The sequence below is a fragment of the Triturus cristatus genome, chromosome 11, assembly GCF_964204655.1.
Source record: "Triturus cristatus chromosome 11, aTriCri1.1, whole genome shotgun sequence".
NCBI classification, from domain to species: domain Eukaryota; kingdom Metazoa; phylum Chordata; class Amphibia; order Caudata; family Salamandridae; genus Triturus; species Triturus cristatus.
In genome coordinates, this window is record NC_140594.1 from 521,867,720 (window position 1) to 521,879,768 (window position 12,049).

At 40.2% G+C, this 12,049-nt stretch overlaps 2 protein-coding genes across 2 annotated transcripts in view; both read right to left on the reverse strand.

Moving 5' to 3' along the window:
* The window catches only part of LOC146784506 (zinc metalloproteinase-disintegrin-like VLAIP-B), a 3,216,124-nt gene that overhangs the window by 1,182,755 nt on the left and 2,021,320 nt on the right, over positions 1-12,049 (reverse strand). The window lies entirely within an intron of this gene.
* On the reverse strand, positions 10,423-11,970 carry LOC146784508 (endogenous retrovirus group PABLB member 1 Env polyprotein-like). The gene has a single exon (XM_085636224.1). It carries the CDS (start codon positions 11,968-11,970, stop codon positions 10,423-10,425), a length of 1,548 nt encoding a protein of 515 aa, XP_085492350.1.

The window sequence follows — 12,049 nt, forward strand, 5'->3', positions numbered from 1 at the left end:
TTTTTTTGCTGGTTGATGTATTTGTTTCCTAGCAAAAAAAGGTATTTTAAAGGGAACTAGGTGGTGGTCTGAACAGGGAATTGGCCAGGGTGTTTCCACCTTTCCACCTTTATTTCTGTGAAATTAGAAAAGATAGGGTCTAGTATGTATCCCTTTTGATGCGTTTGGGTCTCTACTTTCTGTATCAAATTTAATGTCAGTAGGTCATTGCATAATGCATAAATATACTTCACAGTGGATATGCTATAAGGACCTGCACATCGTAAAGTTTACTCCGTAATGCAATAAGTTGTTTTTGACAGTTGTATTGGGTGCTAGCATATCGCCACATACTCATCCACCAAGAGTAATAGTCATCTCTAAGAATACAAGATTCCAAGGATGTTGAAATGTATCAAAAAAGGCAATGCTGCACACCCCAAAAGTAACCTGCACCCCTTAGACAATCTTATTTCCGGGTGTAGTCCAAAAGTTGTAAATATTCATACAAAGAACACCATCGATATCCGTTCTTGATGTAACAGGATATGTTATATTTAGTCGTTTATAATCATATGGGTATCCAATTTTCACAGCGCAGCCGACGCGCGTTTCGCCCAACGGGCTTTCTCAAGGCTGCATATGTACAAGAGAAAAGAAAAAACATGGTATCTAATTTTCTGTATGAGCAGAAACATAAACAATATTCTCAGCTGTGTTATGCCGTACATTCTAGTACAGAACAGATCCATAATTACAAACAAGGTTCAAAGGGGGAGTGTCCCCCAAGAGACAGAAAGTAATCCCCTAAATTCGGTGATTAATAGAGAGATAGATCCCGAAAGTTTCCCCAAGTGGATAGAACGTCAAAGTCCAAAAAAACCACTGAAACACTAAGTCCTGTTTCCTTAAGTTACCGAAATTTGTCATGTGTGTTTCACCGATAGGTACAGTGAGTGTTAATGGGTGTGCCCATGTTTAAAATCAAATCAGCGAAAAATGCATAACCGTACAGTGCTCCAAGTCATGCTGTACGGGGTGATGACATCTCACCTAGTCAAGTTCACTATGTCGTTCGTATTTGGTGTAAGAAAAACTCGAAGTTACACCTAAAAGAAAAATGTGTCCTGTGATCACTGGCAGTAATACTGACATGGTACTTATCACATCGTCTGTTACGACATTCAGTATAGCTTACCTAGTCCCAACCGAATGGTCACGTAATTCATATGGAGTGCCACGAGTTAGACACTATCAGCGTTTTTCCGTATCTGTAGTATATGGAGTATAGCAAAGGACCAGGATCCGTCCCCTCTAAAATAAAAGTGTAGTGAAAACAAATATTCACTATAAAGACCAATTAAATAATGCCTTGGTTATATACGCAAAAAACGTAAGTACGTATTGTGGTCTGGTAGTGACCATTGCTTCAACACTGATCCTTTACTTATACGTATTATTGTTCGGTTTACCTAATACGTTTCAGAAGTAGCATGTTGTGTACAACCTCGCATCGCACCTATTATGTGCTATGTGTTCTGCATATCGTTACTGTTCCCAAACATCATTAGGCTACTAAAATTGAATCCAAAAGCGTACGAAGGTATATTTATGGTCATTATAACGCGCCTAGTATCACTAAGCTATTCGTGGCCTGGACACTACCCATATCGCACTCACCTCATTTACGTTACTAGTTCTCCCACATTTGCTGGGCGTTTGGTATCCAAGAGCCTCCCGCCATTGTGGAAATATATGTAGAGCATGAGGTCAGCAACATCGAGAATGGACTTACAGATAAGATCGTCGAAATTAGTTTACATGCCCTGGCGGCCATCTTGGAACGATAAAATGTATATATTATGTCTACAATCGGTCCTGTATCTAGTATCGTCCCAAATCTCTTAAATAAAACTGTGAATGTCAAGTCTTATAAATATGCTTATTCTTCATAGAGAAACCCGACCTTATCACCACAGTGACGTATTAGAAAGGCGAGAAGGCGTAATGTTATGTAGTAAGTATTTGAAATCAGAAATAGAAAGGACAGATAGCAGCAGGTCATATGGAATTGGAATCCTGGAGCCACATCATATATCAAAAATACTGTTCTGAAATGCATACAAGCAAAATGATCTTAAGTCGCTGCGTTACTGTACATTCCATTGTAATCTTTAAAGATAATGTCAAACATCAGTAAAATAATACCCCAGAACAGGAACTCATGATTATTTCTCATTGTACATAAAACATTGACTTACAGGAATTCAAATAGTTCCTTATCAATATTGATACCGTGTTCAACCGCTCTAAGGGAGATAATCCATTTGCATTCATTTTGTCTGAGCATACTTATTCTGTTGCCACCTCTCTGATGTGGCAGTATTACCTCAAGACCATGAAAAGTTATTCTGATCAATTCTGTGTGATTATGTAAAGTATTGAAATGTACGGCTAACGGATATTGAGTATTGTTGTTTCTGATAGCTCTTAAATGTTCTTGTATCCGTTCCTTAAGTGGTCGGATGGTACTACCTACGTAAATTTTCCCACATATACAAATGATACAATAAATAACAAATTTCGTATTGCAGTTGATGAAGTCATTGACTGTATAGATTTTTTCAGAGTTATATTTGAATGTGGTAGTCCTATTTAACGCAAAGGGGCAAACATTGCAGGTACCACATTTAAAAAACCCCTTGGGTTTTGCTGGTAGCCATGTCCTTTGAGACGTTTTTGAAATGAAGCTGGGGCATAGAGATTGTCTTAGAGTATTGCCCCTGGCAAAGGTAATGTTAGGTCTGGGTCCCACCGCCTCCATGATTTTCTCATCATCTGTCAATAGATGCCAGTGTTTTCTAAGAATTTTAAAGATTTCAGCACTTGCATTTGAGTACGGTGTAATGAACCTAATTATTTTTGTGCTGCATGGCCTTTTGTTCGTTTTCATGCGGCCCTTCAGCAAATCTGTTCTTGTCATACTGTTTACAGTATTACGTGCCTTTCGGATATCAGATGCCTTATATCCTCTGGCCATGAAGCGTTGTTCCACTGTATTCAGTTCGTTCTCCAATATTAGTGTATCACTACAATTTCTTTTTGTGCGGATCATCTCCCCCAAAGGGATTGCTCTAATCTGTGAGGGTGGGTGTGCACTGGTGGCATGCAGGACTGCGTTGCATGCCGTGTCTTTTCTGTATGGACGTGATATCAGTTTGTCCTTATCGACTAAAATTGTGATGTCAAGAAAGTTGATGTGTGTCGTACTTTCTGTTTTAGTGAACGTTAAGTTGAAGGGATTATTGTTAAGATACTGAAAAAACTCTTCTAGCATTGTCTTTGTACCTGACCAAAACATCAGTATATCATCTATATACCGGCCTAGAAATAGGATATTTTCCGTTAGTAAACTAGGGCCCTTCTTCCAAAGATGATGAAGCTCAAAATACCCCATATAGAGATTGGCAAATGAGGGCGAAAATTTTGCCCCCATTGCCACACCTCTGATTTGACGGTACCAAGCGTCATTATGCATAAAAATGTTGTTTTTCAACACCAATTCTATCAATTCAAGTATCATGACCGTGTGTTCTAGGAATTGTATGGACCTAGATTCCAAAAAATATTGTGCTGCCAGGAGACCCATATCCATGGGTATACTTGTGTAGAGGGAACACACATCCAGAGTAACAAGATAGTGTCCCTCTACCCAGTCTACATCCGAAATCTTACTTAGCACCTCTGTAGTGTCTTTTATGAACGATGGTAAGTTCACTACCAATGGTTGTAAGTATGCATCAATGTATTCTGAGATACGCTCAGTCGGTGATCCGATTCCCGAAATGATTGGCCTACCCGGGGGGAAGGGTTCATTTTTATGTATTTTGGGTAAAACGTACATACACGGTATGGTTGGTGTATCATTGTGTAGATATCTATATTCGATATCTGAGATCAAGCATTTGTCTTTCCAGAATCGTAACGTATTGCGTATGAGTTCTTTGGTGGTATTGAGTGGATTATGGTCTAAAAGTTGGTATGTCATATCGTCACTTAATTGTCTATTTATTTCATCCATGTAGTCCGATTTGTTCATAAGTACAACATTTCCTCCCTTGTCAGCCTCTCGGATGACAAGGGAGGAATCATTTTTAAGACTGAACAAGGCCTGTTTTTCCTCCCTCGAGATGTTTGTTGGATAATGTTTTCTCTTTGAAAGATATTTGTCTTCTAACTTATACAAATCATTGAAAATGTTATGCTGGAATTTATCAATCAAATTGTGACCTGGCAATTGTGGTGTAAATCTGGATTTATGTCTCAACCCACTGTCGGAGCTGGCAAATGTATCAAAATCTAGATCCATTGCTACATCTTGTAGCGATGGAGTACCGTCACTGTCATCAATTGAAAGTAGTAATTGAATATCTTTAATGTCCCTGATCGATGGTAATGTTTCTGGATGAGTAACATTACCAATTGTACTGGATAGTTGTTGTTTATCCTGAAAGTATTTTAACAGTTTGATCTTTCTAACAAATTTAAAACAACTGACATGTAAAGATGTAAAGTTTGGAACAGCACTGGGACAGAAACTCAAGCCTTTGCTCAATATTTTAATTTCGTGTTCATTGAGTACATGATCCGAAAGATTCACAACATTAACAGTATCCGTGCATGTAGTATCTTCAACATTTATCAATTCTTTTGGTTGCGTGCATTTGATCTCGTGGTCACCCCTGTTCTTTCTTGTCCGCCTGTGCCTGGTTTTTCCCCTTCTTGCCTTTTTTGGCCCATATCTTTCCTGTATGTCTGCTTGTTCCCTTTCCTGTAACGTTGTAGTTCTAAAAAAAAGGGATCAGATATGGCCCCCTCCACCCGTGTTTGTGTGTTCAGTGATTCACTACTGGTAGCACTACTGATGCTAGATGTGTCTGGAGTACTCGCCACGTCAGTTTGACGTGGGGGATGTCCAGGGCCACCCGAGTTCACGTCCACTCCAATATTGTCGAATTTTTTGGCGAAGGTATAAACCCTCCCCTGTTTGTAGTCTCTTTCATCCCTCCTGATTTTCTGAGATTTTTTGTCCTTTAAATATAGTTGGTGATTATATAGTACATCTTTGAGTATTGCTAGGTTTTTGTCTCTCACCTCAGGTAAATTTAATTCCTGAATTTCCTCTTCCAATTTTGTGATCTCTACAATAATTTTACTACGTTTAAGCTCAGCATCCTTAATCAGGATCTCCATCATTCCAACTGATGAATTGAAAAGTAATTTTTCCCATTCTTTAAGATGACCCCTGTCCAGGTCTTCAAAGGAGGGAAAAATAAGAATTCGGAGACCCCTGGGTACCTGTCCCTTTTCTATGTATTTCCGTAAGATTGTTGCGTCCCACCATCTGGAGAGTTCCTGACGTTTCAACCTCTCTAATCTAATAAATTTTTGTCTCATTCCTTCTTTTGCAGTTGACTTAGTATTGGCTTGACCTGAAATTGTTTAGTTGCTGAAAAGGTCTTCTAACAAAGTGTCTCTATTATCCTCAAAATTCGCCATTTTCAATTATCAAAATGCAACAGCACACAATGGGTAAATAGTCAGTACCCGACTTTCAACACAATCCAAACAAAAGTATCACATGTAATCACAAGTTATAGGCAAAACGAGTGCTCGATCAGCAAAATTTGATGTATAAATATACTTCACAGTGGATATGCTATAAGGACCTGCACATCGTAAAGTTTACTCCGTAATGCAATAAGTTGTTTTTGACAGTTGTATTGGGTGCTAGCATATCGCCACATACTCATCCACCAAGAGTAATAGTCATCTCTAAGAATACAAGATTCCAAGGATGTTGAAATGTATCAAAAAAGGCAATGCTGCACACCCCAAAAGTAACCTGCACCCCTTAGACAATCTTATTTCCGGGTGTAGTCCAAAAGTTGTAAATATTCTTACAAAGAACACCATCGATATCCGTTCTTGATGTCACAGGATATGTTATATTTATTCGTTTATAATCATATGGGTATCCAATTTTCACAGCGCAGCCGACGCGCGTTTCGCCCAACGGGCTTTCTCAAGGCTGCATATGTACAAGAGAAAAGAAAAAACATGGTATCTAATTTTCTGTATGAGCAGAAACATAAACAATATTCTCAGCTGTGTTATGCCGTACATTCTAGTACAGAACAGATCCATAATTACAAACAAGGTTCAAAGGGGGAGTGTCCCCCAAGAGACAGAAAGTAATCCCCTAAATTAGGTGATTAATAGAGAGATAGATCCCGAAAGTTTCCCCAAGTGGATAGAACGTCAAAGTCCAAAAAAACCACTGAAACACTAAGTCCTGTTTCCTTAAGTTACCGAAATTTGTCATGTGTGTTTCACCGATAGGTACAGTGAGTGTTAATGGGTGTGCCCATGTTTAAAATCAAATCAGCGAAAAATGCATAACCGTACAGTGCTCCAAGTCATGCTGTACGGGGTGATGACATCTCACCTAGTCAAGTTCACTATGTCGTTCGTATTTGGTGTAAGAAAAACTCGAAGTTACACCTAAAAGAAAAATGTGTCCTGCGATACTAGGCGCGTTATAATGACCATAAATATACCTTCGTACGCTTTTGGATTAAATTTTAGTAGCCTAATGATGTTTGGGAACAGTAACGATATGCAGAACACATAGCACATAATAGGTGCGATGCGAGGTTGTACACAACATGCTACTTCTGAAACGTATTAGGTAAACCGAACAATAATACGTATAAGTAAAGGATCAGTGTTGAAGCAATGGTCACTACCAGACCACAACACGTACTTACGTTTTTTGCGTATATAACCAAGGCATTATTTAATTGGTCTTTATAGTGAATATTTGTTTTCACTACACTTTTATTTTAGAGGGGACGGATCCTGGTCCTTTGCTATACTCCATATACTACAGATACGGAAAAACGCTGATAGTGTCTAACTCGTGGCACTCCATATGAATTACGTGACCATTCGGTTGGGACTAGGTAAGCTATACTGAATGTCGTAACAGACGATGTGATAAGTACCATGTCAGTATTACTGCCAGTGATCACAGGACACATTTTTCTTTTAGGTGTAACTTCGAGTTTTTCTTACACCAAATACGAACGACATAGTGAACTTGACTAGGTGAGATGTCATCACCCCGTACAGCATGACTTGGAGCACTGTACGGTTATGCATTTTTCGCTGATTTGATTTTAAACATGGGCACACCCATTAACACTCACTGTACCTATCGGTGAAACACACATGACAAATTTCGGTAACTTAAGGAAACAAGACTTAGTGTTTCAGTGGTTTTTTTGGACTTTGACGTTCTATCCACTTGGGGAAACTTTCGGGATTTATCTCTCTATTAATCACCTAATTTAGGGGATTACTTTCTGTCTCTTGGGGGACACTCCCCCTTTGAACCTTGTTTGTAATTATGGATCTGTTCTGTACTAGAATGTACGGCATAACACAGCTGAGAATATTGTTTATGTTTCTGCTCATACAGAAAATTAGATACCATGTTTTTTCTTTTCTCTTGTACATATGCAGCCTTGAGAAAGCCCGTTGGGCGAAACGCGCGTCGGCTGCGCTGTGAAAATTGGATACCCATATGATTATAAACGAATAAATATAACATATCCTGTTACATCAAGAACGGATATCGATGGTGTTCTTTGTATGAATATTTACAACTTTTGGACTACACCCGGAAATAAGATTGTCTAAGGGGTGCAGGTTACTTTTGGGGTGTGCAGCATTGCCTTTTTTGATACATTTCAACATCCTTGGAATCTTGTATTCTTAGAGATGACTATTACTCTTGGTGGATGAGTATGTGGCGATATGCTAGCACCCAATACAACTGTCAAAAACAACTTATTGCATTACGGAGTAAACTTTACGATGTGCAGGTCCTTATAGCATATCCACTGTGAAGTATATTTATACATCAAATTTTGCTGATCGAGCACTCGTTTTGCCTATAACTTGTGATTACATGTGATACTTTTGTTTGGATTGTGTTGAAAGTCGGGTACTGACTATTTACCCATTGTGTGCTGTTGCATTTTGATAATTGAAAATGGCGAATTTTGAGGATAATAGAGACACTTTGTTAGAAGACCTTTTCAGCAACGAAACAATTTCAGGTCAAGCCAATACTAAGTCAACTGCAAAAGAAGGAATGAGACAAAAATTTATTAGATTAGAGAGGTTGAAACGTCAGGAACTCTCCAGATGGTGGGACGCAACAATCTTACGGAAATACATAGAAAAGGGACAGGTACCCAGGGGTCTCCGAATTCTTATTTTTCCCTCCTTTGAAGACCTGGACAGGGGTCATCTTAAAGAATGGGAAAAATTACTTTTCAATTCATCAGTTGGAATGATGAAGATCCTGATTAAGGATGCTGAGCTTAAACGTAGTAAAATTATTGTAGAGATCACAAAATTGGAAGAGGAAATTCAGGAATTAAATTTACCTGAGGTGAGAGACAAAAACCTAGCAATACTCAAAGATGTACTATATAATCACCAACTATATTTAAAGGACAAAAAATCTCAGAAAATCAGGAGGGATGAAAGAGACTACAAACAGGGGAGGGTTTATACCTTCGCCAAAAAATTCGACAATATTGGAGTGGACGTGAACTCGGGTGGCCCTGGACATCCCCCACGTCAAACTGACGTGGCGAGTACTCCAGACACGTCTAGCATCAGTAGTGCTACCAGTAGTGAATCACTGAACACACAAACACGGGTGGAGGGGGCCATATCTGATCCCTTTTTTTTAGAACTACAACGTTACAGGAAAGGGAACAAGCAGACATACAGGAAAGATATGGGCCAAAAAAGGCAAGAAGGGGAAAAACCAGGCACAGGCGGACAAGAAAGAACAGGGGTGACCACGAGATCAAATGCACGCAACCAAAAGAATTGATAAATGTTGAAGATACTACATGCACGGATACTGTTAATGTTGTGAATCTTTCGGATCATGTACTCAATGAACACGAAATTAAAATATTGAGCAAAGGCTTGAGTTTCTGTCCCAGTGCTGTTCCAAACTTTACATCTTTACATGTCAGTTGTTTTAAATTTGTTAGAAAGATCAAACTGTTAAAATACTTTCAGGATAAACAACAACTATCCAGTACAATTGGTAATGTTACTCATTCAGAAACATTACCATCGATCAGGGACATTAAAGATATTCAATTACTACTTTCAATTGATGACAGTGACGGTACTCCATCGCTACAAGATGTAGCAATGGATCTAGATTTTGATACATTTGCCAGCTCCGACAGTGGGTTGAGACATAAATCCAGATTTACACCACAATTGCCAGGTCACAATTTGATTGATAAATTCCAGCATAACATTTTCAATGATTTGTATAAGTTAGAAGACAAATATCTTTCAAAGAGAAAACATTATCCAACAAACATCTCGAGGGAGTGAAGGACTGGGTTTTTCTAAGACCCAGCGGTGCCAGGGAACAACACCTGAAACCTTCGTGGGTTACCTGTTCTGGCGTACCAAACACAGAGACGCGGGACACTTCCAGTGACGTCAGAGATCAGCGTTTATTTAACTGCAGGGATACAGAGGTCACAAGAAGTACACAGCGTGTAGGTTCTCGGAGACTGCTTCGATTTGCAAAAGTGGATCGCTCCTTTTATACACGTTTTTCCCATAGAACAGTATGGTGAACAAAAATTACAACTCAGTTCCCACAATAAACTTCAAAAGGGTCGCGTTCATGTTTCAGGAGGCCGGAACATAATTACCACAGTATTGTCAGTTCCCAACTGTAAAAACATATCCTCTCTGTAATGAACACATTCCATCCTGCCCATAAACACATGAGGAGAAGGGACGAAAACAGATGCAAAGAAAGGACAAGGATGCACAACAGATTAAAGAAGAGTGTTTAGGAGTAGTAAAGGAAACTTGATAACGGGATCAAAGACACCGTGTCTAATGTATGCATGACTGAAACAATAGACCGGCACGGCAAGATGAGCCTTGAGCGGGGCCATCTGCCTTTGTCGTGTCGTTTCTCTCGTCATAAAAGTCATACTCAAAGGAACACGTGTCCCTCCCTTGTGTAAGCTTGAAAGTCCCAGGGTCACGAAGCGGACGAAAGTCCGTTCGCTGGCTACTTGAGGGCAAGAAACAAAATGGATGCCTGTATCTAAAATGGAACCCGAGGGTTCAGATGAACAAACCCAAAAATGAGACGAACCATACGTGGTCGCGTAGCGAAACTGCGTACACCCACTATACTCGTCATTTGCGGTTCGTAGATACCCAACTCATCCATATTCGTCACCACTCAAGAGTGTCGTTCCGTCCCACACGGAACCTCAGACGCTCCTTTTGCCCTCATGTAGGCAAGCACTAGTCAAGATCAGAATCTACTTCAATATTCATCAAATCGTTCAGTTGCTGCTGGAACATCATTCTATTCATCAACGTCTCCTTGGTAACAGATGGTCGTCTTATACACGTTGTAGCACATAGGCCACATAAGGCAGGACCACACTGTACACAAAGACAACACGTGAACAGAAACGTTACAACAATCCCTACGATCATCAGAATCTTCCAACCCCAAGTTGACATCAGGCCCCAAAACCATCCTAGAAGCGTCCAATTACCTTCGTCCACGTGTATGGACTCGGAAATCTTGTGCAACTTCGAGATGGCTTGGTAGACAGTTGGAGCATTGTCAGGAATAAAAATGCAACAACTCGAATGGATAACTTTACACACACCACCTCTATCTGCGAGAACCACATCTAGAACCATACGGTTCTGCAACGTCATGAGTCTATCCGCCTGAAGTTCAGCTGTGAGATTACCAAGGGCACTTGCAGTAATATTAGCGGTCGACTCTACTACACGTGTCAGTTGTCTTAGATTCCTACTATTAACCATAGGTCCCCAAAACGGCAGGAAACCCTTAAAGAAGTCTCCTGCTTCTTGACCGGCAGTATCCTCTTTGCTAATAACGCCTCTCACAACTCTAGTTTTGTGATAATCTGAGGCGACAGTGAAAGTCGGTGGTAAAAGATTCGCAATATAACAGGTACCCGAAAAATCACGGGGTAACCATGTATATGCGCGTTCATAACATACAAAATAAGTGCCCTTAGCGGTCAGAAAAACAGGGGAAGAGAGCATCGGCAGAACATACGTGTCAGTGCAAGCACTGTTCCCAAGTTGTGCTCTCGGATTTCGACCCAAACCTTTCAAGCAGAAATTACCGAGGTGTGGTACAATCCATATTGGGGACGAGCTCTTAAGCTGTCTATCACCCACTGACGTACTATACTCAGCCTCGCTCAGATCCTTATAAGCCTGTACCTCTTCACTTGGGATAAGCGATGCATCAAAAACATCTCGATCTAAATCCGCTATTGCTATCGCCAAAGGTTTGTGATACGGCCCAGGACCAAAATTGGCAGAACGTGGCTCTCGACTGGGGTAGGAATCTAGTGCACTATGGAACATAGTTTGGAATGCTCGAGCCGAACCCTGGGAACTGTAAGGAAGGACCAAATAGGGAATACCCCTATCCGTGGTATGTGGCATTAACCCACACACCCAACAATTTGTCGTGTTCATCACCAACTGATGCTGATGTAAAAGTTGAACGAAGGAATTATTCATAAACTCCGCACGTCTAGCCTGTTCATGTTGAGGCAGAGGATGAAAAGAATGTGGGGAAACAGTGGTGAGGGAGCTTAGTTTAGGAGAAAGGGTAGGTGAAACAGAAGATAATAACAACTGTGCTCCAAAATATACTCCACCCACCAATAACATAGATACGGTCAGGAACAGTAGGAACACCTGAAACAAAAAACATTTTGTACATACAACTCTTCTTAATTCTGATCTCTGCGCCGACATCCTTTCTACTTCCAACAGCTTAGAGAATGCCATCCTCTACAAACCGTCCGTGACGTACTTGGCGCACTTCGTTCTGAGTAGCGATTATCAATCCCCAGGAGTTCCCAGGAAT